Source organism: Tenrec ecaudatus, chromosome 4, assembly GCF_050624435.1.
Source record: "Tenrec ecaudatus isolate mTenEca1 chromosome 4, mTenEca1.hap1, whole genome shotgun sequence".
NCBI lineage: Eukaryota > Metazoa > Chordata > Mammalia > Afrosoricida > Tenrecidae > Tenrec > Tenrec ecaudatus.
Genome location: NC_134533.1, coordinates 204789608 through 204817261, shown reverse-complemented (window position 1 = coordinate 204817261; position 27654 = coordinate 204789608). Strand labels below are relative to the sequence as shown.

Sequence of the window (27654 nt, the reverse complement as noted above, 5' to 3'; positions counted from 1 at the left end):
GCAGTCCGGCGGCTGGAGGGGGAATGGGCTCTAGGAGCAGGCATGGGGCGGGCCATCTCCTTAAAAGCATCCCGGAAGCCCCGCCAGCTCCCCCGACAGGATTTCCTCCTGCCTATCAGCAGCCTCCAGGCGGAAGGGAAGGCGCTGCCCCTGCCCCCTCCCTTCCCCCCCATGGACGGCCTGGACCCTCCTCCCAGCCCGGTGAGTGGGCTGAGTGGGCAGTGAGGGGTGGTCGCCTGCTGAGGGCTGAGGAGCTGCAAACAAACACACAGGCAAATGCTCAGTCCTGCCTGTCCTCACTCAGCCCTGCCTGTCCCCAGTCCTGCCAGTCCTGTTCTCTCCGAGGCCCTGAGGGGGTCTGCCCGGGGGTCTGTCAGATATCTAGGAGGGCCCACTTCTAACTGCAGAGAGCACACTGGAATTCTGCCAGTGCCTTGGTGAGCCCTCACCTGCCCTGTGCATTCCACAGATGTTCCTGCCCACTGGGCCCCTGGGTGTGCCTCCCATGGGGACCCACGGCCTGCCCCCCTCTGCCACTGTCCACCCTGACAGTGGCATGAGGGCAGCCACACAGGTCATCCCCAGCCCTGCGGACTTGGGGGCTGTGTCAGGCCGGCTGGCCCACTGACCTCAGCCTGCATGTGCATGTGAGAGGTGGCACACTTGCTTGTTCTGTTACCAGGGGGACGGGGAGTCTAAGGCCATGGTGTTGACCAGTGCCGAGAACCTGGCCCCAGTCTGCGCATCCCTCAACCACACAGGCCCCTGGGGGTCACTGTCCCTTCTGGTATCCTTCCTTCACCAGACTCCCTGAGGTGCCCGTGTCTCATGTCCTCCCTTGGCTGCACCTTACAGGGGCCACTGCCTCGATTAACAGTTGTTCCTGGCGAGCCCTGACACCACCACGGGCAGCAGGGTCAGGTGAGGTACCTAGCCTGTGGGCCCAACCCAGGGCTGCTGCGGTAGGTGGGAGTGCCCTGAGGATTTCCACAGCTCTTTGGCCCTAGTTGGTGGCTTAGGTACAGCTGGCATGGCCTTGAGAGGGGCTCCACTCTCACCCAACACCTCCCTGGGCAGGGGAGGCCACTTCCTTTGTCTTCTGCCCCACCTCCTCCCCTCCCCTCCCCTCTGCCCCCCTGTGGGTCCAGGGCCCCCACTTCCATGCCACCTGGGAATCAGAAATGGAGGCTGAGTGAGACGCTTTATTGGAATAAAGAAAAGGGCACAGAGTTGGTAGCTCCAGGGCCCCTCACCCTGGGAACAGAGGCCACGCTGGGAAAGGGTTTGGGCCGGAGCAATCCAGGGGCCTTTTGCTACCAGCGCATGATGGGCGGCCAATGGCCACAGCCGCCACCACCAAGGGACTGGACTTGACACTAGAACAGATGCAGGTGCACCACAGGCCACAGCGCCACCCGTTAGCACAGTCCGACAGACAGACACAGACAACACTGCCGCTGCCGCCGCCACGAGCCAGCTAGGCCACCCCTTGGGCGGGCATCAGGCCCTGGACGGGGGGCACGGCCAGCCCTCGGGGGCAGCTGCGTCAACAGCACAAGGGTGCTCAGTTCTGCACCCGACGGTCCGAGGAAGGGGCCCACAAGGAAGAGAGCATAGGGCACAGAGAAGGCTGGCATCCCGGGGGGTCAGGGCAGACTACCCGGTGAGCTCCACAGGCAGCTCCCGGCCACACAGGGCCTCCCACTGGTGGGCCAGCAGAGAAATGAGCTTTTCTCGGCTCTCTGCGCTGGGGACAAACACCTGCCACTGGACCTCACGGCCCTGCCCAGCCCTGCCCGGGCCCCCGGGCCCCTCCTCCCCAAAGTGGTCTGCGGTGGCGCTTCCCATGAGGCCATGGCTCTGCACGTCATCAAAGACCAGGGTGAGGGCCTGTGGGTGGGGCTGGTAGCCCATGAGCACGCGGTCCAGGTCCCGCACCCGGCGGCTGTCGTCCAGCCGGTAGCGGTCCCTCTGTGGGGGCTCTTTGGCGAACTCGGGCAGTGGGTAGTGCACACAGTCCTCCTCCAGCAGAAAGACCTCGGCGCTGGTCAGCAGCAGCGTCTTGGGCCGCAGCACGGCCCTGCAGTGCCCAGGTGGGGGTGGGCCCACCTGGAAGGCCTGCACACAGAGCAGGAGGCTGAGGGCTGGGGCCTGCTCCCCCTCGGCAGCCCCCTTCTGGGCCACGGTGAACGCCAGGTCCCCGAGCTCCTCCTCGCTGGGGTAGGTGAACCTGACTCGGCTGGAATGGATCAGCTCGTAGTTCTCCAACTTGCCTGTGGAGGGAGCCACTGGCTGAGGCCGGCACAGCCTGCTCAGGGTGGGGGTGGGGGTGGGGGTGCAAACTTGGCTGCGCAGAAGCCCACGCGACACCCTGGCCAGAGTGCAGAGCAGGCCTGGGACTGGGTACCTGTGCTCTTGTTCCCAAACTCGGAGTAGAAGTCCCTGTCAGCAGGCTCTGGCGAGGGCGTGCGTGCCAGAGAGCACAGCACGGCCATGAGGTGCTGCAGGAAGCAGTGTGTCAGGTAGCTGTCCCGCGTCAAGCACGTAACCACCTGGGCCGGCGAGGAGCCTGGGGTGGGGGGGTTGGCGGAGCAGGGAACAAGAGGGGGGTGAGGCTGGTTACTGTCACAGCCCACCACTCCTCCAGCCACTCCCTGACCCCGGAGCCAATTCCAGTCTCCAGTGAGGCTCAGCACAAGGTCTGGAAGGCCACTGCTTAGGCCGGAAGGGTCGTGACCGTGACGTGTCCCTGGAAGGGGATATGGCACTAGGGAAAGAGCTGAGCTTTCTCTCTTCAGGAAGTGAGTCAGAAACATCCTGCCGGTCCGAGGCCAGGGCCCCACTGCCTGTCTGCACACCCCGCACTCTCAGCAGTTCTCCCTGGCCTGGCCACCCGGCCTGCGGGCTGGCGAGCAGAGATAACTTGGCTCCCCACAGCGTGCTCCCTCCCATGTGGAAAGCGGCGCCTGGGCGACAAGGTCTTCACCCAACCAGGCCCCCCGGGAGGGGTCACTCACCCGTCAGCCGGAAGTACTGGTCAAAGAGCCCCACGTTGACCGACTGCAGCTCACTGAGCTTTAGGACGAAGCACTGGGAGACGTGGAAGGGGCAGCCCTCATAGTCAGGGTTCTTCTGATGCCAGAAGTCTGGGATGGGCAGAAGGGGACCAGGGTGGCGGGGGGGCAACGTGTCACCAGGAGCACCGGGAGAGGCCGCTGAGCAGGGCTGCCCATTGCCCTCCTGCAGGCCAGTCCCCAGCACTCACCGGGACCCGGGCCACCCGTCCTCCCCCCCTCCCCGCCGTGCGTACCCTGCAGCGGCTCCGAGTGGTAGTGGCGCAGGCTGTCATGAAGCACCAAGTACACGGCTCGGGTGGACAGCAGCAGGCAGGCGGTGACCTCCAGAGCCGGCGTCTGGTAGAAGACCACGGATGACCAAGCGAGGTGCCGCAGCTCCTCGTTCTCCACCTGCGGGGGTGGGGAGCACCCTTTACTGCCCACGCCCCCACTCAGGATCTCCCTACTCAGCTGAAAGGAACCTGAGCCCCCATCTCAGGCCAACTGCTGCCAGAGCCAGGACCCAGGCCCCCGGCCCGCCACACCCCTCGTGTCGGCTACCTCGGCAATGCTGCCATGGAAGAAGTCCAGGATGGCGCGCCCCCGCAGGCTGGCGATGTGCCGGAGTGATGGGCAGGCGGGCAAATGCAGGGGGAGCTCATTCTCCTCGGACGTGGACCGCAGCAGCTGCTCGCTTGGGTACTGGGTGGGGGCCTTAGCCTCTGCGGGGGCCAGTGCCGGGGTCCCGGCTTCTGCGGGGGCCAGTGCCGGGGTCCCGGCTTCTGCGGGCGCCAGTGCCGGGGTCCCGGCTTCTGCGGGGGCCAGTGCCGGGGTCCCGGCTTCTGCGGGGGCCAGTGCCGGGGTCCCGGCTTCTGCGGGGGCCAGTGCCGGGGTCCCGGCTTCTGCGGGGGCCAGTGCCGGGGTCCCGGCTTCTGAGGGGGCCAGTGCTGGGCCCTTTGCTGTGTCTGGGACTTCAGCCTCTGCTGGAGCCACAGCTGGGACTTCTGCTGGGCTGGGAGCCTTCTCAGGATACTGGTCAATTCTGTATCACCCAGACCGCAAAAAACAACATCAACAGGTGGACCCCGGCCCCAGTGCAGGTGTGTGGGCTGCACAGCCCTCCCTCAGGCTCACCCAGGGACACAGCCACCACTCTTGGAAGAGCAGGGAGTCAGACAGCCAGGGTAGGTTGGCTCCGTCGGTGACCCAGCAGGCACCCAGGTCAGTGGGCTGAAGGGCATTTTGGAGGCGGTGGCAGAGGTGTGGGAAGCGCCCCTCGAGGGTCTAGAACATGGGCAGGTGCCCCAGGGGTCTGGTGGGTGCTTGTGGAAACATGAACCAGAGGTTGCAACTGCCCCTCACAGGGCCAGTGCACGTGTGGCTCACGGGGCCCCTCACTAGATAAGCTCCCTGAGGTTGGGGACCCCGAGTCTGCAGCCCCCCTCATGGGACTAACCATTGTCTGACTGGCCCTGCATCTGATCCCCCAAGCAGACCCCGGGCTGTTCTGCACCCTGTGTGTGGTGCATGTGTGCGTGTACATGTACACACAGCACAGTAGAGACCAAGAGTGCTGTTCGCATACTGGATGTGCTCTGCCTGGCTGTCCAGGGTGGGCAGCCTTTGTGCGGCCTGGTTCCTGGGGTCAGTCCCCAGCCCTTCAGTAGCAGCTGAGCACCAGCTAGGGACACCCCTGTGGTGTAAGTCCTCACACAAAGGAGGCCCAGGGAACCATGGGGCACCCCCAGGGGTGAATCCTGAGGCAGCCCCGGCAGAGAACGGCCAGGCATTGTGGTGAGGGTGATGGGATGACTGGCTGTTGTAGAGGGGGCATCCGTGACCACCCTGCTCTGCACCCAGAAACGTGGCTTCTAGACCCAATGGGTTCCTGAGGGCCCCTGCCCCCATGCTCGGACCTCACTGCTTATAGCTGCGGACAAGTTCTCGGAGAGGGACTGCAGAGCCACCCCCCCACCAGATGCAGTGGACAGAGGGCAGCCTGAGTGTATCAGTGGGGCCCGGCCGTGGAGGGCCCTGTAGGTCCCTTCTGAGTCCTGGAGGTAGGAGCAGTCAAGAGTGGGCAGGGCTGAGGAGCCAAGGGACTGGCGGCGGTTGCCTGGGGCGGCTCGCACACTCACACGCACATCTCACCTGGCCTCGCCCTGGGCCGGGGGGCCGCAGGCCTTGCTGATGACCACGCTCTTCAGGCCCTGCAGGGAGGCGCGCAGCTGGCTGTAGACGCGCAGGAAGTGGGACTTCTCGTGAGGCAGCACGAAGATGGCGGTGACGAAGCGGAAGCCCACGAGCAGCTCCAGCACGTGGCCGTCGGCGAAGGCGCCCCGCGGCTGGGTGCAGCTGCGCGTGGGGTCCAGCAGCACCGCGGAGAGCGGCACGCGGCTGAGCTTGAAGCTGTTGCGGTGGCGGCAGGCGTGGGTGCCGCCGCGGCTGGGCATGGGGTTGAAGTCGGCCTTGATGACGTTGAGGTGCCCGGGCGTGAGCAGCAGCCAGTAGGGGATGGCGGCGGACTTGACGGCCTCGGAGGGTGCGCAGCAGGAGCGCCGCACGGCCGAGCAGAGCGTGCAGCTGGCCCACTCGATGCCGCCCGCGTCGGCCCCGGCGGCCGCGCGCTGGGCGCTGTAGACCAGGTAGACGGGGAAGCAGCCCTGGCTGCGCTCCTGGCCGCCGCCGGCCACCTTGTAGCAGGCGAGCAGCTGGCGCAGGAACTCCTGCAGGCTGGTGTGGCAGCCGTAGAGCACAGGGCTGCACAGCAGGGCCAGGTGCTGCGGGGCGAAGCAGGAGCGCAGGTCGGCGTGGAAGTCGCGCAGGCTGCTGGCGTCGGAGATGATGAACAGCGCGTTCTCGCTGTGCCGCACCTTGAGCACCAGGCACAGCTCGGGCACCAGGAAGCCGAACTCGGTGAGGTCGCCGTGCGGGAAGCAGAAGACGAAGCGCAGGGCCGACAGGATGTGCTGGCCGCTGCCGCGCGACTCCTGGTGCGGGATCTCGAACACTGCGATGCCGAAGTCGGTCAGCACCAGGCAGGCGGCGAACTGCCGGATGGCGGCCTGCACGTGGATCAGGAAGCACCACAGCACCCGGAGGATGCGGATGTGCTCCAGCAGGAAGTCCTCATCGGCGCCCAGCGCCCATTCCAGGGCCAGCCGCTCCTCCTCGCCCGCCGCAGCCGCCTCCCGTGCCTCGGCCTCCTCCCCCTCCCCAGGGCCGCCCTCCTCGTCCTCCACATCCGGGGGCCCCATCTCGAAGTAGCGGTTCTCTGCGGCATCCTCATCTTCCTCCTCCTCCTCCTCCTCCCGCTGGTGGGCAGCCTCGATCCAGGCGGGCAGCTGCCGCTCGATGGCCTGCCGGATCAGCGTGCTCAGGCGCTGCACGAAGTCCTGGTTGGTGGCCGTGTAGCCAATGCAGGTGAAGGGCAGGAAGATGATGCGGCCAGACCCGGGCACCACCTGCACCTCGGCCTCTGCGGGCTCTGGGCTGCGCAGGGAGAGGCTGCTCAGCTGGAGCCCGAGTGTCCTATGCCCTCGAGTCTCCACTACTCCTGAACAGCGTCAGCCACGGGGAGGGGGGGAGCTGAGGTGGCCCCATCCACGTTCTGGGGCTCAGTCCTAGCTACCACACCTCCATCTGCTCTCTCACTGTCATGGACCGGTTCTGACTCATGGAGGAGGCCCCTGTGGGTTCGCTCACCATGGAGTCAGTGCTGACTCATGGCGCTCCCTGTGGGTTTTAAGAGGCTGAAACTTCACGGAAGTAGAAATCCGTGTTCCCACTGCAGAGCTGCTGGTGGTTCGAACCGCTGACCATGTGGATTGTAGCCCAACACATAACCACACCACCACCAAGGGCCTCCCCAAAGGTGCACACAGTCCTTCCAATTACTCAGACGGCTGCCATAAGCCCATGTGCTCCACTGTGGACAAGACCCCCCCTCCCTGCCCGGGGCAGTGTGCAGGAGGGGCTGGAATGCTTGTGTGTGGGAAGCGACAGAGGGTGACAGTGGTAGGTGTGGCTGCCATCACGTCCCTGTGTCGGTCTTAGAAACGGAAAGCAGCAGCCTCAGGTCAGGCCTTTGCAGTGCAAACCCCGCGCGGCCACACGGGGTGCTGGTTTCAGGCAGGGAGTCGGGAAAGCGAGTGGAAACAGACCAGGCCCAGTCCACACATGCTTATTTTAAAAGCGGAACAATTCTGAAGGGCTTGTCAGCAGGTTTTTAACAGAGTCCACTTGTCCACAGGCAGCCGTGGGCGGGCCGGTTACTCGGGTGCAGCTCATACCCCCAATACGGTTCCTACCTGGCACCCCCGACAGCTCCTTGCACGTCTCTCACGTCATGGTCGGGAGCTGCCTGAGGGGACAGAGACGGAGTCAGCCTCCATCTGTCACCATGTCCCTGGCCCCATGCTGGCTTCACCCCTGGCTCCAGAGCATGTCTGGGTTCTCACCCATGTCTGCCTGAGCCCGTCCATGCGTCACATGGAGGGTCTACACGGGCAGCCCTGGTACCACCCCTATCTCTGAGAGGGCTAGGGCACCTGCTCGCACTGGCTGAGGAACAGAGAACCGTGGGTGCTGCTGGGCTGAGCGAGGGCTGTGACCCACCAGTATAGCACGGCCATGGCCCCGCAGTAGCCCGTGAGCCAGTGGAGATAAGCCTCTGTCATGGGGCCCTCTGGGCTGCCTTCTCCAGGGGAGTCACCTCGCTTTCCCACTCAGAGGGAGCAGCAGTCAACACAGACCTAAGTCCTGGGGCTGCCTTAGAGCCTCGCTCGGGCCACGCCAAGTGGAGCCAGCCCTGGGAACATGGCATCCCGGATGCAGAGGGACATTACCTGGCCCGCAGGGAGGGACTCCAGGGAGTCGGAGCAGTCCCGGGAGAGGGGCCGGTCCTCAGGAGTCAGACTTTCTGTGGACGAGAGGCTGCTGGCCAGGGTCTCCTCCTGTACGAACATGATCCCTAGAGACCGGGCGGGGCGAGCGAGAACAGCCTTTCAGTCACACCGAGTACAGGACAGCACAGCTTGCCATCAAGGCGACAGGGCACCTGACCACCCAGCCGGTGTGGCTCACAATGTGTCACGTGGACAAAAGAACCAACAGAACTGAGAGAGGCTAAATCACACTGGAAGAAGAGCACCCTATAGATTTCGACCAAAGGCTATCTTTAAAAGATGCCCTTAAAGGCTCCAAAAAAGTGTGTGTGTGTGTGTGGTGGGGGGCTGGAGTCCCTCTGCCAGGAGGCTGTGTTGTGGGCACCAACACCCCACAGATGTCAGAAGGCCAGTGGACAGGGCAGAGGTTAACATATTCATATCTGGAGCCACTGAGACTCGCACGTGGGCACCTGCGTGTCCGCCCTGGCTGAGACGAGACCAGAGTGCATGGCCTGAGGAGGGAAGGGGGCTGCTGGGAGGGCAGTGGGTGACACATCCGCCAAAACCTGCCTGGCATCTCTGCATCCTTTGCAGCCCTGTGAGAGTCAGCATGGGGCCCTGCCCCCGGAGGCTGGCCCTTCCTGTGGGCCTCCGCTTCCTCCTGGGCCTGCTTCCCCTGGACGCCCCACAGCTGCACTGTCACGCACCCCGGAAACACATGGTGCTTTGGCACCTCTGGGGCTGCTACCTCACTGGGGACAATTTCCAGGCTGGTGTTAACTAATATGCAGTTGGAGGTCCCCAGGCACCAGCCCGTGTGGCAGAGGGCTTGTCCTGCAGCTGCTGTGCTGATCGGCACCACGGCCAGCGAGACCACGGCCAGCGAGAGTCCGAGCCCTTCTCCGCCCTGCTGCCGCCAAGGGCAGGGCAGCTCAGTGCCAGCCCTCAGGCCCAGCTAGGCTTGCAGTCGGCTCGGCCCAACACCCACAGGGCTTGGCAGCAGGGGTGGGTGAACAGCAAGCACAGAGCACCCACTGGGCTCCCCGATGCTGCTCTCGGGGCTCCCAGGCGCCGTCTCCTCAGACTCTGGCCCCCTTTTGTGCTCCAGATACAGCGTGTCTGGTCGACAGCCTCGCCCCACTGCCTGCAGTCCTTGCTGGGCCGTGCTGACCGCCCAGTCTCAAAGCAACACCCCCCACCCCCCCCAGAGGATGCAGATGAGGTCACTTTCAGGGACTCACAGGCCAAGCTACATGTGTCCAAGTGTCCTTCCATGGCACATTCCACCCGGGCTAAGATGCCAAGCTGGGGCACCATCGTGGACTTAGCAGCAATGTCTGGAGGCTTTCACCCGACTGGGTTGACAGCAAGGAAGTGCCGCTGCTGACGTGAGCACAAAGTCCCATTCGTCTGCGTGCATCGGAGTCGACTATGCAGGGGCTACGCACTCGGGGCTTGGGAGAGGTGGCAGCTGGCCTGGAGGCATGTGGCACACACACCTGAACTTGGCTGTGAAGCCCCAGTGCCTGCTGCTCTCCACCTGCACGCATGCAAGCACACACACGGCATCCTCTGTCTGGCCGGCAGGAAAATCCATCTCGAATGCGTCTCTACCACTCACACTTGCCAGGGCTTGGAGAGGAGCTCACTCGACAGCACCCCGTCACTCCCGAGTCTGGTCATGGCCCACAGAACCGGGAGCTCACTGCCCAGAGAACTAGGGGGCTCACTGCCCACAGAACCGGGTGGGGGACAACAGCACTGCAGGCAACGTCACTCCCACATGGGCGAAATCCCATGCCATGAGGCACACGGCTGAGCCACCATGGTGACATCAGTAAGGAAAGCCCCAGCATTCCTGGGAGGTGAGACGTATGGACAGGGCCGGCTGGCCTGTGGTCTGTACAAACTTTAATGAGAAGGGCCACCCGAGGGCAGGCAGGGCTGTCGGGAGGAGCCTGCCAGGAGCCCAGCCCTGTCTCTCACAAGAAGGAAAGAGATGTGCACACACAGATAGCCATGAAGTTTATTTGTGCAGCTGGGGACAGCTCAAGTCCAGTGCCTGGGAAGGGAAGGGGGCCACTTGACCATCATGGGGGTGTGAAGGGTGCTAAGCCTGGTTGGACACCTCCCTCCATCTGCCTGCCCAAGGCCCGCTCTCGACCCCTGGGCTTGCCCGTGCTCCCTCAATGCTGACTGCGACCAGCCGTGTCTTGTCTCTGACAACAGTGCGAGTCTCCTGGGCCCCAGAAGCCTACCGCACAATGGGACCCAGGGCCCTGGTCAGTGTGCCTTCAGGCAGGAAAGTGCAGGGACGCAGCCCTGGGAAAGGCCAGTCCCCCCAGAGGCCGAGACGCCACAGTGATCCACAGCCCTTCCGGGGAAGACAAGCCAACCCCAGTCCCAGCCAGGCAGTCCGTGGGTTCCTCGCCCACAGCCCACACCGCCACCCTCTTCAGCAGCCCCAGGCCGGCCCTGTGGCTCTGCTCACGCCTCTGCCTGCAGGCCTGTCCCCACCCCTCCCCCACGGTGTCACCGACAGCACTGAGAGGAAGCCCACTGTGGGGTCACCAGGCCAAGGGCTGGAACTGTTTTTCTGGCTCTTGAGACAGAGGTCACTCTCCCAGGACCTCACACCAAGTTCCGCGTCTCCAGGAGCCTGGTGGGCGGCGAGCGCCCTCCTCCGTGGGGGTCAGGCCGGCAGACTCCCCAGGCCCGCTTCACTCACTCAGCTCCGAGGTGCCTGGTTTGGAGCAAAAGCTCTGAAAACTCGGAGCCAGCAACAGACAACCCTCCTGGGCCCAGCCCGACCAAGAGTCGTCGCGGAGGTGAACCAAGACCACTGAGAGCACTTTGCCGTCACAAGAAAGGAGCTGGCAGCCCTGCCCATGCCACCAATGCCCATGGTGCCCCAGAAAACCAGGAGTGGGGATCCGAACAATCGGAGTCCTTGCTAAGTCAATGCAGAGCCAGCATCAGGCCAACCCTTCCCCCCAACCCCCGCAGGGTCCAGCAACAACTCCCCTCCCCCAACCCCTTCAGGGTCCAGCCTCCTCCCCCAGCCCCTGCAAGGTCCAGCAATAAGCCCCCTCCTCCAGCCCCTGCAGGGTCCAGTGACCTCCCTCAGCCCCTACAGGGTCCAGCAATAAGCGCCCTCCTCCAGCCCCTGCAGGGTCCAGCAATAAGCCCCCTCTCCCAACCCCTGCAGGGTCCAGCACCCTCCCCAGCCCCTGCAAGGTCCAGCAATAAGCCCCCTCCCTCAGCCCCTACAGGGTCCAGCAACAAGTCTCCGCTCCTAGCCCCTGCAGGGGGGGTGTACCACACAACCCGTCCTGGTACAAGATACATCCACGGTTACCTTGGTTGGAGAGGATGGGCTGAGGCAGGGAGGCCAAGGTGGGAGCCACGGTTGGCGGGGAGCTGCCAGGTTGGACGCAAGGGGCAGCTGAGAGCCGGGAGTCCTCGCCGGCCTGAGGAGAAGAGCTCAAGTAACCAGGGCAGACGAGACATTTCTAGAAGCAACTGTCCCCTGGCCGGGGCTCGGGCTCTGACAGAGCAGGCTCTCTCACAGCGGCCCCTGGGGCATCTCCCAGGGACACGGGCAGGGGACTGGCCCCTGCGGTGCAGGCAGGATCCGTGGCCATGCCCACCTCCCCAGGGACCCACCTTCCTCTCTGAGCTGCTCAGCCGGGACTTGACCTCCTTGGCTTTCTGAATTGCTTTAAGCACTTCCACGGTGTCCAGCTCCTTCTCCGTGGTCACTGTGTTGTCCAGACAGACCTACAGGGAGCCCGGACATGGTTCTCAGCCCAGGGGTGGCGACAGAAGACAGCAGGGGCTTGCTGAGGTGTGGGTGTGAACCCCTGCGAGGAGCCCGGAGTCTGAGGGTGGCCCCTCCTGTGTTTGGTCTGCAGGATGGCCAGTATTTGGAGACAAGCTCCCAAGGACACGCAGGCCTCAAGGGAAGGGCTTTCGGGGCAGGGGAACAGCAGGGCAAATGCCCAGGGAATGAGGGAGTGGGGGAGGCAGGGAGCAAAGGCTGAGGGAAGAGTCCCTGGGGGCCTGTGGGTTGGCAGCTCCTGGGGCCCAGAGCCGGGAGGAGATGGCACATGGAGAGTGAGGCCGAACTGGGTGGCAATGTGGAGGAGGGCCCACGTGGGCTACTCCGTGTCTGTGACCTGGAGTTTGGTAATGGATGCTCCAGGAACCGAGCAGGCTGGCTCCCCCGGCAGAGGCCTCTTGGAGCAGTCACCAGAGACTGCCAGGAAAAGCGACCTTACAGGCTCCCCTCCCCTCCCCTCCGTGTCTATCATTAGCTACGCTCTTGTAAAGAGTCGGCGGCAGCTCCTCACGTGAGAGCCTGTGCTGTCTGCTGGGCAGCAGAGCCCGATGGGAGCATGGGAGGGGCAGGGGTTTCCCAGAACTGAAGGGCAGGGAAGGGCAGGACAGCAGACAGCCCCAGGGTCGCCATCAGAGCTAGAGGCAGGCATGGCCCAAGGACAAGGACAGACATCAACAGGAGCAGCCTGATGGCAGACAAGGCCCCGACCCACAGCGCCCTGCATAGCGGTGGCCTACCTCAGAGGCCCGCTCCCCAAACTGGGCGAGCACCTTGGTCCGGTAGTCGGGGATGATACTCAGAGGGTTGTTGAGCAGGACCACATACTCCAGACACGGGAGGCAGCCCACGCTGCGGACCTCCTCCAGCTGCAAGACGTAAGCACAACTGTCCCCTGCCCACGAGCACCGCTGCCCCCACCCATCCCTGCACCCCACTCTGTCCCCCATCCACAGGACAGCCGGGGTGCGTGCTGTGGCCCACCTGCTCAACGCGGTTGTCGCTGATGTCGAGGCGGACCAGCGAGTAGAGCTTGCGGAGCCCCTGCAGGCGCTGCAGGAGGTTGCCCGCCAGGTTCAGCGTCTTGATGTTGCCCAGCTTGGTGTGCAGGCCTTCCAGGGAGCAGAGCTTGTTGTAGGACAGGTCCAGGTGGACCAGGTTGTATAGGTGCTGTGTCGGTGTAGAGAACAGGGCCAAAGGTCAAGGTGCCCCAGAAAGGCAAGGCACCAAGTGTGGAGCGGGCCTCACACATAAAACCCCCAGTTCTGCACGGCCGCTCTGTCCTCCTCGGACGAGCGTTTGTTTGGAAAGCAGCAGCAAAGCCCACAGGGAGAACTTAGCGCCGCCCCCTTCCTCAGGCGGGACCGCTGCTGACTTCTCCCCTCATCTGGGACCAGAGGGGGTCTGACCCAAACAAGCCCCTCCAGGCAGTGACCTCTCTCTCAGGAGATGACAGGGGGTCACCTGCAGGTTGTCCACGGCCCGTACACCATTGTGGCTCAGGTCCAGGAACTCCAGCTTTGGAATCAGTTTCTGAGAGAGAGAGAAAACACCAGAGCTGACCCTGTGCGGCCCGACATGCCCCTGTTCCTGTCCACAGACCCAGGCTCACCAGCGCCCCAGCAGCACAGCGGCGGGGTGTGCAGACCCTCTGGGAACGCAGCCTCAGCTCCCTGCTGAACGCCCAACAGTGGAGTCCCACCCTCCTCCCCCCTGGAGAACCGAGGCCAGGTCCCTCGAGCACAGCTGTCTGTCACCTAGCAGGCCGCTGTATCGCAGGGGCACACCACTGCTACGCGCGACCCGGTTCTGGGAGCTGACACAGTCCTGTTGGACATGACTTAGAGCCATGCGCGCACCGAGCCCGAACTTCCTTTCTCAGGCTCCAGGGAGCCCATGACAGGCAGCGTGGGACTCCAGTGGGTGGGCAGACGTACCACGGACTCGTCAATCTCCGAGATGCTGTTGTGGCTCAGGTCGAGCGTGGTCAGTGCTTGCCACGTGGGGATGACGGCCGCCACTGGGCCTTCCGGGGCGGTGCCCTCTGGCTCCCACTGCTCGAACTCGGAGGCTTCGGGGGCCAGCACCTCCTGCATGGGAACCCCATGAGCTGCACTTGGCGACGGCAGCTCAGCAGATAAGTGCGTGGTGGGGGCGTGCCGGCAGTGCCGGCTATGAAGGGTAGTAGCCTCGAGGGCCAGGGCGCTGTTATCGTTCCTTCTCAAAGGCCTGCCAATGGTCAGTGTCTCGGAAGAGAGGCCTGGCGCTCTGCTTCCCGAAGCCCCACGACTGCCAGCTCAGTGGTCAGAGGGACATGGGGGTGGCTAGCTTAGGGCAGTGGTTCTCAACCTGTGGGCCATGACCCCTTTGGAGGTCGAATAACCTTTTCACGGGGGTCGCCCGATTCCTAACAGCAGCAAATGACAGTGATGAATAGCAATGAAAATGATGTCATGGTTGGGGGTCACCACCACGAGGAGTTGTATGAAAGGGCTGCGGCACGAGGAAGGTTGAGAGCCACTGACTTAAGTGTTGGCGGTGCATGTGGCACGTGGGGGTGTCACTGAGCTGTGCATGCAGACACAGCTGCACTGGTGTGTGTGTGCACAGGAGTGGGAGCTGGGCCCACCACAGTGACTCAGACTTCAGAGGGTTAAAGCCAAGGGCTCTCATGGGGCAGGGGTGGCCTCCTGGGCCTGGCCCTCTCTCCCTCCCTCACTGCATCATGGCGGGGCCCCTTCGAGGGGCCGGCCTGACCACAGGGCCCTCTGTCCGTCCGTCCAACCAGACACTGCGTCAGGTGAGCCCCTTATCCCTGAGAAGGGTTCCTACACGATCAAGGCCCACAAAGAGTTAAAGCCAAAAGGGAGGAGGAATCCCCAAGGAGACAGACAGATAGTGTGAGGCGGCGTGGTGTTAGTTTTATGGAAACCCCAGAACTAGCTTTCAAACGGAGAAGGCCGTGCTGCCACCCACACCCACCCTGGGGGGTCTCCAGCTGGACCTGAACCCTAGGGCCCCTGCTCACCTTCATGGAGGTTGCGGAGAAGCGGACGCTCATGGTGGCCAAGGTCGGCCTGGACGCAACCAGCCCATGGATATGCTTCGCGTCACAGTGACTGATCTGGGAGCAGGAAGGCCTGCGTCTCAGTGAGACCCACCCAAACTCAGTCTCTTCCCCAGTCTCCCTGCAGACCCTCAGAACGCCAATGCGTCCACTCTGGAAGCCATCTGATTGCCACTCTCACAGGGCTGCTGATGCTGGGCAGGTAGACCAGGAGAGCCAGGGCACAGAAGACAGTGGCCCCATAGACCACAGCACTGCCCTCGGGCCACCACACACGCAGACCCAGAGCCCTTCCTTGTTTAAAGTGGAAACAAAGTTGTCTCAGGAATAACTACAGGGGGTACCCTGGGGGGCAGAGCCCCCCAAAGTCTCAGGAAGCGCAGATTTGGAGTGGGCTCTGCCTGGCCTAGGTAGACGTCCTGGGTCTCTACCTCCCACTGCTCCGAGGGCCACGGGCCTGGCCCAGCAGGGACGCATGCCCCCTTCCTCGGTCTCCCCCGATGGGCTGTGCACCCAACGTGTGCACACCAGGGCCTCACCTCCACCTGACGGAGAGACTTGAAGATGGACAGGTCGAACGGCAGCAGCTGCTCCTGAATGTTGCTGGTCCCATAGGGTCCTTCTGTGCCGGACACCTGCAGCCACGGGCATGACTCCCAGTGGGGCTGTCTGCAGCTCGAGAGGCCCAGGGGCATCCCCGAGGCACCTCCCACCCCACCCCGAGCTCAGAGCCAGCAGTGCAATTCAAGGGAAGCAGAGGGGCTTCCATGCCTAGAGTCCCCTCTGCTGCGCTCTTTCCCACACGCCTGGCCCAGCTCGCTGGCAGCAGCTCCTGGGACTACCTTCAGGTACTTGAGGCGACAGGTGAAGTCCAGGATGTGCCCCAGGTCGGTCTTGGCGTCCCCACTGGCGCAGGTGGGCTTCCCCTGCTGCAGCTGCTCAGTGACGGCATGGAGCTGCAGGGGCCCGATGGCGAAGACCTCGCCGGCACCCAGGAGCTGCTCTCCTGCAAGGCCAAGGCCTCGGGTGAGCCTAGGCACCGAGGAGCTGCCCCCACAGAGTTGGGGCACAGGGGTGTCAGGGTCTGAGGCTCCAGGCTGGCAAAGGCTGAGGAACAGCATCACGGTGCTGTGTGTGTGTCAGTGTGTGTGGGGGGGACGATGACGATGACACAGTGCCAGAGGAGGGCAGGGGTTGAGAGCAGGCCCAGTGCTGGCCTTCAGCTGAGCCTGCCTCGGGGTGCTGGCAACATGCTGAGCACCAGGCTGGACGACAAGGGACCAGCTCAGGCGACCACTCCACCCCTATCTCCGCAGGGCTGGCTGTGGCCTGCTACCTGGACCTCCACCACGGCTGCGGAGCGATCTCAGATGAATAGCCATAGTTCTTCCCACCCCCCAGCAGGGCTGGCAGGCTGCGCCCAGCACTCCAGAGGTGCCTATCTCGCCACCCACCTTTCTCAAAGAGCTCCTCAGCCAGGGCCGCGGTGATGCCGTTCACCTCCTGCACAGAGAGAGAGCAGAGCCGTGGTTAGAGGGCCTGCCCACTATCCGGCCCCCACCCCTAGTTGTGACGCAGTGCTGGGACACCTCCGCCGAGCCAAGGGACCCGGACATGTCTATTTCACCGAGAGCCTAACTCAGCGCCTCAACACAAGACTTGGTGTCCAAGGGGCTACAGGACAGGGGCTGTGCAACGGGGTGGAGGGCCAGCCAGGCTAGGCACTGTGGTCTAGACCATGTCTGTCTGACGGCTGCCCACAGCTGGGAAATCAGCACAGGTGCTGGCTCACGGGAGTGCCAGCTGGCACCAGCTGCCCAGGGAGCGCCATGTGGAAGGCAAGACTTGCTGGACAGGGGACCCTCCAAGACTGTTTACAGGAGCAGAAAGCCCCGTATTTCCCCCGCGGAGCTGCTGGTGGTTTTGATCTGTCGAGCAAATGCATCACACTCAACACGTCACCACACTACCATCAGGCCTCCCGTGCCGTCACGTTGGGGTGAGTTAATGAAGTGTTTGATTAGTTTGATCCTGTATCTAAATGGCCTTTGGCAGGAAAAGGTGCCCACCTCTGGTCTAGACCAACACTGCAGTGCTAGGTCCATGTGGCACTGCAGCCAGAAGGTGGCAGGGCCTGCCCACACAGCCTCCACACTGCCCAGGATGGTCCCTTCTCCTGGAAAGTGGGTCCACAGCCAGGTGAGCGAGCGGAGGGCCTTCCCAGGACAGGCCACGCTCCAGGAGAGCATGGAGTCTGGGCAGCCAGAAGCAAGGTCGTGGGAAGGAGGTGGGAGAGCAGACGTCCCTCCTGAAGTACATGCTGGTGAGGACAGACCTCAGCCCGATTGTAGCTGAGGCGGGGCTCGTACATGTCACCCTGCCTCCACCTCACACCCAAAGGAACATGCTGGGGGGAGAGACACGGTGTTTCCCACCTCATGTTGCTAGAGAGCCATCCTACCCCGGGTGCTGTGACAGAGGCCCGGCTGGGGCTGCCGCCCCGGAAGCACCAGCCCATGGCTGAAGTTGGAGAAGCTTGGTCCTCTCCATCGGAAGCACGAGCCGTGGGGAGCCCCATGGCGTCCCCGAGGCTTACCTTCCAGCCAAGTGCCAGGAAGGCCCCTGAGATGACCACCCCAGAGGACCTGGAGCAGGGCAGGGACAAGGGTAAGTGGGAGAGGCTCTACACCAGCAGTTCTCAACCTGGGAGTGGCGGCCCCTTTGTGGGGGGATGGAACGACCCTTTCACCATGGCCGCCCAATTCAAAATAACAGTGATGAAGCAGCAATGAAAGTAATGTTATGGTTGGGGTCACCACAATGTGAGGAACTGTATAAAAGGCTGCAGCGTGAGGAAGGTTGAGAAGTATTGCTCTGCACTGAGGGGGAGGGGACTGCAACCCACTATACTAGACCAAATGCTTAAGAACTGCCAGAGAAAGTGGAGAGCAAATGCTTTGAGAATGATTGGGGCAGGGAATGTATGGATGTGCTTTATACAATTGATGTGTGTATATGTATGAACTGTGATAAGAATTGTATGAGCCCCAATAAATTGTTAAAAAAAAAAAAAGAAAATGATTAGGGCAAAGAATGTACAGATGTGCTTTATACAATTGATGTATGATCCCCTAATAAATTATTTAAATAAAATAAAAGAACTGCCAGAGAGACCCCGATATGCCATAAATGCCCCCAGGAATCACAGCAACAGCGGGCAGGCAGAGGGGCTGCCGTGGGACAGGCCAGTGGTGAGTCACAGCTGAGTCAGACTGGCAGCTGGTTCAGCAAACCGGGCAGCCCTGCTCAGCTGCTCGGCCCGGGGCCCCTCCGTCTGCACAGCCAGCAGTGGGGTGGAGGGGCGGGTGGGCGGCAGCTCACAGGCCTCCTGGCAACAGGTGCAGGAACATCAGGTCAAGCCCGAGCAAGCCTGGGGCTCGGAGCAGCCGCTACAGGAGACAGAGTGTCCCTTCCTGTTTTCCTCGTGGCGTGTTTGTCTGTTCTGACATCCTTCTGTAAAGACGGACATGGTACTACTTGTTGACCTCGCCCCCCGCAGGCTAAGCCCATGACAGCCGCTATCTCTGTTCTGGGGTCTTTGGACCAGGACTGGCTCTCAGAGTTCACCGGGTTGTCTCTGTGCTGCTTTCCTGTGTGACTTCCGACATCACCCCGCCCCTGCGATAGAAATACTCCTTGAACTTTCTTCCAAACTGAATGCGCTTCTTCTCTACACCACTTGAGCTTTGGGGGCTCCCCGGGGTTCAGAGGCTCATAGGACAGTTCATCCTGGGGGACTGCTCGGTGCCCCTCCTGCAGCGGACCAGTTAGCCGCTGCACAGCAAGCAGACCCAGCTCCCAGGAGGTGGGGAGCAGAGGCATGGCCAGAGGGACCAGGAAGGGTTTCCACGGGTGCCACGAGAGGTCATCGCCTCTCGTGACCGCTGAAACTCACCAACATCTCCCTTGGCAGCTGCAGCTGAGAAGCCTGGAGTGACCCTGACTACAAACTGGCACCGCCTGGAAGTCAGGGCTGCCCGGAGGTGGGGGTGGGCAGCCGCGAGGTAGATTCCTGAACACCACAGGCTGCTAGTCTCTCACCAACTTCAACTCCTCCAGGTGGTCCCCTGCCCCCTTCCCCATGGACACAGGGCATGCAAGTTTTCCCATGGGGAGAGGGTCCACTGTCCAGCATGTCCTGCCTTCCACATGGCACTCCCTGGGCAGCTGGTGCCAGCTCAGGAAGCACACGGGAAAACCCAGCCCTGCTGGGCCGGGATCCTGAGAAAGAGCCCAGGTGGGGGCACCAAGGGCTGGCTGGGCAGGAAGCATGCTCCCACTGCAGGGATCCAAGGAACAAACTGGGAGGCTTGTCTTCCCGAGCTCATGGGCACAGAGGCAGTGGGGGACACCAGGGTCTCCTCTCTTCCCGGCTCGAGATGTTCAGCCAGCCGCTCCAGAGAGCTGCACCGTTCCTCAGAGGGCGGGCTCTGCTGATCTGGGCCGAGCAAAGGTGTGCAGAGCCGCCTGTGCTCCTAGGAGGCACCCCCAACCCCAATGTTAACCCAGAACAACCCCCCTCAAAGCCACAGGCCCACCCTGACACGCAGCGACCCTGTGAGATGCCAAGGAATGCCCCTGTGGGCTCCCCAGGCTGAAAACCCACTAGAGCAGAAAGAGCCTTGCTTTTCTCCAGGGGCGGCTGGCTGCCTCGCGGTGACCCAGCCCACCAGGGCTGCTCACACGGAGGGGACTGAAATTCCCACAGAAAACAAGCATGGAGGCCACGGGAGTCTCAGTACACACACACGCACACACATGGAAGTCTCAACACACATGCACATGGGAGTCTTAGTGCACACGCACACACATGGGAGTCAGCATACACACACAGAAATCTCAAACACGCACATGGGAGTCTCAGCACACGCACACGGGAGTCTGAACACACACACACACACAGGAGTCTGAACACACACGCACACACATGCACACGGGAGTCAACACACGCACACGAGATTGTCAACACACATGCACACGGGAATCTCAGCACACACACACGGAAGTCTCAGCACACACGCACACACACGGCAGTCTCAACACACGCACACGAGATTCTCAACACACATGCACAAGGGAGTCTCAGCACACACACACGGAAGTCTCAACACACGCACACACACGGGAGTCTCAACACACGCACACACACACACACGGGAGTCTCAGCGCACACACGCGAGTCTCAACACACACACAGAGGAGTCTCAGCACATACACATGGAAGTCTCAGCACACACACGCACACGCCCCAGGAGTCTCAGCACACACATGCACAGGTGCCCGCGAGTCTCAGCACACGCACACGGGAGGGAGTCTCAGCACATGAGTGTGAGCGTGCATGCACACCCCAGTTAGCACCCGCCTCAAGTCTTCCAAGTTGGATTTGAAAGCTGTAATGCTCTCCCAAGATATACTAGTCACCCGGCCGGCCCCTCCCCGCCACATCTCAGGAGCCATGCTCAGCCGTGGGCCTGGCTACGTCAACATGCCACGAAATCAGTTAGGGTGCCTCCCAATTTCCACACTGATGGAGCTCAGGGCAAGCCCAAGCCCGAGATGCTGTGCCCAGCCTGCAGCAGAGAGGCGAGTGTCCAACTGAAAACTTCTGCTTGGCACCAGCCCAGGCACGGTGCTTTCCCAAAAGGACTCACGATCTGCCGCTGGGGGGGGATTTAGACCTACAACTACGTACTGGATGCTGGGGACCTTGTCTGCGGCGCCTCTGATGTGACGCTATAGTGGGAGCCACACACGACGCTCAGCTTCAAGCAAAAACTCCCCACCGAGGGATTGGGACCTAGTCCTGAAGGGGACCCTCAGACTAAGTCAGAGCAGCAAGGACGGGGTGCTCTGGTCTGCAGCCTGGGCCCGCAGTTCCTGACACACATCTCGAAGGGCTTCCCCGCTCTGCCCGTCTGGCTGTGCAGGCAGAAGATGAGACCAACGGGAACTTTGAGGATCGAGTGCTTTCTCTGGGTGGGCAGCACTGCGGCGGCACAGGGGCGCCCTCTAGCTCCCTGGAGAGGGAACAATTGGGCACAGAGCATAAATGACAAGGCTTGGCTTCTGGATGGGGCCTCTCCTGTGGGCCCAGGAGAGGAGCACAGTACGAGGCCCCCGGTGTGGGAGTGTGTCCTCCAGCCGCAGCAGGGGCCGAGCAGGCACCTGGGTCCCCCACCTTGTCGCTGGCCAGGCTGAGAAGGACCACGACCTCATGCCACACACAGTATTACTCAGCAGGGGCCTGAGACGTGCATGGTGAGCAGACTTAGGGAAGGAAAACCAGGGGAGATCTCTGTGGCCTTGGCTCAGACCGATTTCTCAGCCGCGGCACCTTCCAACAAAGAGAGCTAAACGGAACACCAGCATTTTCCTAAAATCTCACAGCAGCACAGATGACGCTAGCAAAGTGTGAAAGGACAGCACACAGGATGGAGGGGCATTTGCACATCACGTGACCCGATAAACCCCGATTAGAAAGATAAAAAACAAATCACCAAAACTCATCAAAAACAACTAAAAAACACGGTGAAAGACTCAAACAGACGTTTCTCCAAAACATGTACAAAAGACCAAGCAGCACACGAGGGAATGTCCGCCACTGCTGGTAATGACCTGTCTGCCTGCCGTCAAGTCGGTGTGGACCCACAGGGCCCCCGAAGGACAGGGTGGCCGAACTGGCCCTGCTGGACGCAGGAAGCAGAAAGCCCAGTCTTCCTCCTGCGGGAGCTGCTGGCGGTTTCACTGCAGGTCTGCCGGCATGAGCAGGCACCACGAGGCTCCTTGCGCTTGTTCACAGGGAAATGCCGATCACAGCACTGCACCACTGCCCTCCCGCTGTGGTCAGACAGATGGACAACCACAGGTGTTGGCAAGGATGGGAGGGGCCTCGCACAGAGTTGGTGGGGCGTGGAGAAGTGCCACACGGCTCCACGCAAGGCTAGACCCCACGTCACTAGGTGGCCTCAAAACCCCACCGCTAGGGAGAGCCCCCCAAAACAAAACTCCGGACCGCCAAGGTTCCCAGCAGCAGGGCTGTAAGAGCTAAAGGGGAGCCGCGACCTGCCGTCTGTCAGCAGGTGACCAGAAGCACAGGGCTGCTGTCAAGACGGGACGGGTCTGCAGACTGCGCAGGGAAAGCACGGAACAGGTAGCAGTCCCTCTTGGCAGAAAATGAAAACAACACAGGCCAGCAATGGCTGGGACGGGACGATGAGCAATGTTCTTGGGTGCAGGCCATGGTGGGAAGAAAACCCCTCGTCCATGTGCGACATACAGGGAGGCGTCAGGGCCCGTGAGTGACAGCTCAGCCGAGATGAAGCACTGGAGGGGAACCGCACACTGCGCGCACGGCGCCCACCCGGAGCCACTTCAGGGAGAACCGCCCAGGACCGAGGTGAACAGACACTCCAAGGGCTGCGGCTGCAGCTGCGGCGAGGCTGGCACATCTGCTGGGCCCTGCTGATCCCACTCCATCTGAAGACGCCAGCCAGGGGCCAGCAGACGACACCGGGAGCCCCTGGGGCAGTCACAATTGTCGGGAGGGGGTGCGGAGGGATGCTGCTAAGCATCCTACCGTGTGCGGGGCAGACCCCCACGCCCCTGCTCACAACACGGATGGACCCAGCCCCAGAGGCCAATAGGGCTGAGATTGGGAGACACCTGGCTCAGTTACTTGACACCCTTCCATCCACTAGGGTTCAGAAGCTCCCGGACGACAGGAACCTCAAACGGCTCCACACAGTAGAACCGTGCCCCAAGCCAGAGTCCCCGCCACACGGGCTGGCCCCAGGCCCCTGGCAGGCAGACCAGCACGCATGCCTTTCCTCACGCAGCCTCTGGGGAGACTGTCTCCTCATGGACCAGCTTTAAGCAATGACTCATACTTTCAAAGGGGCACGGATCAAGTTTCATCTTCAAATGGCTAGCCAAAGCTTTTTAAAAGGCAGCAATCTGTAAACTACCAACCTGTAACCGACGCCTAAAAGACGTGATGAGAGATGTAAACTTTTCTTCTGATGAGGAAGACGACGTCAAAGGAAACACTGAGAATGGCCATTTGGCGTTGACGCGAGCACACAGCCTGCTGGTCCGTGCTTACGCTCCAGGCGGAGACACGTCCGTCCCATGTGGAACTAACACGTTTTCCCCAGGTGGTCCTTCCAGGTGCAATAGCCCGCGGGGCCTGCCCCATCGAAACCCCAGGCTCGACCGAGCGCGCCACGAGCTCTGGTGGCAGTGAGTGGAGGGAGAACGGGCTGCTGCGGGTGTCAGGCGCCAGAGCGGACAGGAGGGCGGCGAGTGTGGCTTTTAGTAGCTCTCACTCCAAGAAAGGTTTGGCCGCCTCAGTCTGAAAAACGCTGTAGACCGCTGTGTTCCAAATACAAGCAGAGCCGCAACGCCCGGGGCTTTCCTAGGTGAGCCTGGGGGCGGGGCTTCTCCCCGAGCTTAGTGCTGGGAGAGCAGCTCACTGCAAGGTCACTGGCTCAAACCCTCCGTGGGAAAGGCCAGGCCATAGCTTGGCTTCTGAACAGAGTGACAGGCTCGGGATCCCCACGGCAGCTGTGGGTAGGGAGGCGAGGTCCTGAGCTACCCCTGGGCTGCTGTGAACCACAGGTCAGCAGTTTGACCCGTTGCCTTTCCTCCGGGGAAGGCGGCTGCTGGCTCCCTCCCACCTCCTCCCTCCCAGTCTCAGGACCCCGGAGGGAAGCACTGCTCCTGTTACTCCGTCCAAGCCGCCAGCCACGCCTGGAGAAAGAGCGGTAGGGAGCTCCCTGCAGAGGGCAGCCTAGGGAACTCCAAGGCAGTTCTTTGTGCTTTGTCCTGACAGGCCATGCCGAGCTGGAACTCGGTCCAACAACTGTGGCCTAGCAGCGAGTGGGCACGGTTTTCAGGCAAACGGAACTATGTTCCATGCCGTATTCTGGGCGGCCTGTTCTCCACACGTCTCCCACGGCCGCAGGGTGCTCAGGGACGTGGCTGCCCCTCCCCCCACCGCTGGTCTTCTTCAAACGTCCCCATCGGACACTGGGATTGCCTCGGGCCCGCATGGCGGCAGGCCGCCTGGAGCTCCCCAGGTGCATGGATTGTACTTGGTTTCACTTGGCAAAGGACCTGGGGGCTTCGTGACCACTCACCTGGCCACCGACTGCCCATGGCCACTGGTTCTCTCCTAGAAGGGGCGTGGAGCTGCCCATGAGGCACCCCATCGGAGGAAGGATGGGGTCTAGCTCGGCCCCCAGGCCGTGAGGAGCCTGCCCGCCTGCCCCAAGACAGCAGCAGTAATATTCTGGTCCGGGGTTGGTCCCAGACTGGTAACTACGTAGCCACAAGGGCTCCAGTCAGGCTTCTTCAAGGTGAACCTGCCCATGAGCATGCCGGTCCTCCAGCCAGGGCGAGGCAAGGGGAGGGTTTACCCTCCTCCAGCCCCATCTCTCCTCAACGTTCAGGCCCCCGCTGCGGTGGGTGCCGTCTCCTGCTCCAGAGGGGCTGGCTTTGCGGAGACACTTACGTAGAAGTGGAAGTGCAGGAAGTGGGCCAGCACCCTGGGGGCCACGCCGGGGAACATGGCCAGCAGCGTCTGTAGGTAGCTCTCCAGGTCCTTCTCCCGCCGCTCCACCAAGCTCTTCGAGTTCTTCCCGATGATCTTCTTGGGCGGAAGCAGATTCTTATCGATCTTTCTCTCGGCAACAAGCTGAAAGGAAACAAGAGGAGGCCACCTCAGGCCAGCGCGCCTCGGCTCCTACAGGCCCAGGAGCGGCGGCAAGCCACGCAGTGGGGATTTGGCTTCTTCAAAGTCTATCAGTGTCAGAACAGAGTTCCAGCTGAGACACACCGGCTAAAGATTTGGGGGGGACATTCAGGGAAGTGACAGCTCTGGGCCCCCGAAATCGCCACCTTCCAAGCCACTAGAGGGAAACGAGCAGGGAAGTGGTGGGCTTTTAAAACCGTTAAGCTGAGGAGGGCCCAGGATAAGGCCGTTCTCTCTAAAACCAGGGCAGAGAAACGCCGCCCCTGCCGCTGCTGAAGGGCAGGCTCCGGAGGAGGCAGCAAGGAGGGGTCTGCTCAAATCTTCCTTCCCAGAAACTTCCCCAGAGTGGCAACCCCGAGGCGAGGGAGTGCGTTGCCAGGGGCTGCCTAGAGCTGGGCTGAACGTGGACCCACCAGCTCTTGGACACCTGCGTTCGTAAGCTGGGCCATAAAAGACCACAAAAGCACTCGTGCAGACTGGGTCTAGAGCCCCCAAGCCGCGGACAGCGGACAGCCCAGACACTGGAGTCACCTTCTCATGCAGGTCATGGAAGTTGCTGTAGCGGTGCTTGACGGTCCACTGGTGGCTGCCGTCAGTGATCTGGATGATGTAAACCTGAAAGGGAACCGACCGGTGGCACGGGGAGCCATGCAGCTGGGAGGCCCCTCCAGCCCCGCCATGCAAGCCAGCTGCAGGGCACCACAGCCAGGGTGTCCTTGATGCCTGACCAAGAAAGCCCCGGGCTCCGTCCATCCATCCACCTGTGTGTACTGGCCCAGGTGCACCTGTCAAGCCTCCTGTGCATCTCCTGCCTCCAGGTAATTCAGGGCTAGCCCAGCCTCAGACAAGGCCACTCTTTCCGTGGCAGGCAGAGCAGGCCCAGGCCTGGCAGCATCAGTTTGTCTACGGCACTTCTTCCCAGGTTCCCTGACTACATACATCCTGAATGTAACTTCCTTCCCCATGTTAACGGTTACGTGTGGTTTCTGCCGCCGAGACTGGGATCAAGGTAAGAAGTAGCCGACGGGAGTTGGCAGTGATGGGGCACCAGGTGTCCTAACAGGGGAGGCCATGTGGTGTAACCCTGAGAGAGAGGGGCTTCGGAATCAAGGCGGCCATCTCCAAACCCGCTTCCGCCACTTCCCAGGCTCAGGCAGGTGTGTCAGCAACACGCTGTACGAGCCCCAGGCCCCACATCTTCAAATGTTGTCGGTGCTGCAGGTTCAAGTATCAACTGGAGTTCTTGGGCAGTGCAAACAGTCAAAAGAGCTTGGCTGCGAGCCAGGAGGTGGGCATGCAGATCTACCCAGGAGTGCCTCCGAAGAAAGGTGTGCAAACCATCTCTGCTTCTGAGAATCCAGTCATTGAAAACCACGTGGCACCTAGTGGCATGGACACACAGCACCCACGTTGCCACATCACCACAGTAAAACATTTTAACTGCCTTGTGCATCGCCTGATGCACCCACCCCACACATACATACACACCCACAGCTGCACATACCCTAACACCTACATGCACAGATACACCCATATACATACACACCCACACAGGCAATATACACATATACAAACCCACATGCACCCCTACACGCACATATACACCCACATACATATACACCCACCCTAACACCCCCCACGCACATATACACCTACATATGCACATGCACACACCCAGATACCCACATCCACACACACACCAGCTGTTCAATAAGAAAGGGAGGTTAGCAATGCTCTTGGGGGGCGCCCTGGGCCTGCGCAGAGTGCAGCGGCCCTCAACCTCACCTGCAGCGAGTTTCCCGCCCCCTCGGCAGCCGGGAAGGGGCGGGGAGAACCGCGCGGGCTGAGGCTGCAGGAGCAGCCATTTCTCCAGGGCTGGGTCCGGCAGCTCGGGGATCTGCCCTGGGCAGCCCCTCCCCGGCCCTCAGGAAAGCTCAGAGCCGAAAGATCGGCCCCCACAGGGGCTCAGAGGGGGGCTAAGAGGGAAGGGGCAGGCGATACCCAGGCAGGGGCAAGACCCCCAGCCTACTCCCCACTGTCGCGGAACAAAGGAGGGGGCGAGGGGCGCCCACCCCCAGGGCTGGTCCCTGCCAGGCAAGCCTCCAGGTCTAGCAGGGAACCCCCACGTCCCCCCTGCACCTCCTCCGTAGCCTTGAAGCTGTGTATGTGTGTGTGTGCGTGCGCGTTTGTATGTGTGTATATGTGTCTCCAGCTTGAGGAGATGAGCCCCTGGACTCCAGGGTGCTGAGCGTCGGTCCTAAGCCCCCTCCCGCCCACTGCTGGGCCGCATCCTCCCCCATCTGCTAACACTGAGGGCCGCGAGCCCTCCCCCCTGCACAACCCGCACGCGCACAGCCCCGCAGCCCCCCTCCCCGAGGCCAGGCTCCAGGCCCTGCCCTCTCAAACCCTGCTCCGAGCCCCTCATCAAAGACGCCCCCGCCCCCGCCCCCGCCCCTTCCTCCAGGACCCCTTGTCAGGCCCACGGACGCCACCGGCGCTCCGCTCCAAGCCTGAAGGGCCCTGCCCCATCCCGGGGTGTCCCCCCCCCCGCGGTCCGGCCTCATCCTGCGCTCCCCCCCAGCCCCACCCGAGCCTCCTTTTCCGATCGAGCGCGCCCCCTGCCCTCCGAGGACACTGGTCCCGGACCGCGGGACCCAGACCTTCCCCAGAGCCCCCTCCCCGTCTCCTCCCCGCCCGGCGGGGATCCCCACCCCTCCCCAGCTCCCCCGACTCGGTCTGCGGCTCCGGCCCCTCCCCCGGCCCCCCGGCTCGGCGCCGGGCCTTCAGCCAGCACACCGTGTACGTGTCCACGAGCTCGGAGCCCACGACGCGCGCCACCTTGGCCGGCTCGGCCGCCCGCTCGCACGCGAAGCTGCGCGCCGCCGCCGCCATGTTCCAGGTTCCACGGCCGCCGCCGCCGCCGGCCGGCGCAGACTGGCAGCAGCAGGGGGCGGGGTCAGCATCCCCGCCCCGCCCCGCCATTTTGGCCCCGC

At 62.4% G+C, this 27654-nt stretch overlaps 1 protein-coding gene across 2 annotated transcripts; it reads right to left on the bottom strand.

Annotated features, from left to right (window-relative positions):
• Window positions 1–1182: 1182 nt before the first annotated feature.
• On the bottom strand, window positions 1183–27590 carry NISCH (nischarin). 2 transcript variants are annotated; one of them, XM_075547479.1, is made up of 21 exons: window positions 27458–27590; window positions 25193–25276; window positions 24422–24604; window positions 16305–16353; window positions 15693–15856; window positions 15390–15485; window positions 14812–14907; window positions 13721–13873; window positions 13248–13316; window positions 12768–12953; window positions 12524–12652; window positions 11612–11725; window positions 11304–11415; window positions 7904–8028; window positions 7367–7419; window positions 5208–6548; window positions 3618–4098; window positions 3311–3467; window positions 3018–3146; window positions 2408–2569; window positions 1183–2273 (listed from the first exon to the last, which is right to left on the bottom strand). In XM_075547479.1, exons 1-21 carry the CDS (start codon window positions 27551–27553, stop codon window positions 1657–1659), a joined length of 4596 nt encoding a protein of 1531 aa, XP_075403594.1. In that variant the 5' UTR covers window positions 27554–27590; the 3' UTR covers window positions 1183–1656. The 2 variants fall into 2 exon arrangements, with proteins under 2 accessions (XP_075403594.1, XP_075403595.1); XM_075547480.1 differs by lacking the exons at window positions 1183–2273; window positions 2408–2569; window positions 3018–3146; ... (3 more) ...; window positions 7367–7419; window positions 7904–8028 and adding an exon at window positions 9958–10688.
• Window positions 27591–27654: the final 64 nt, after the last annotated feature.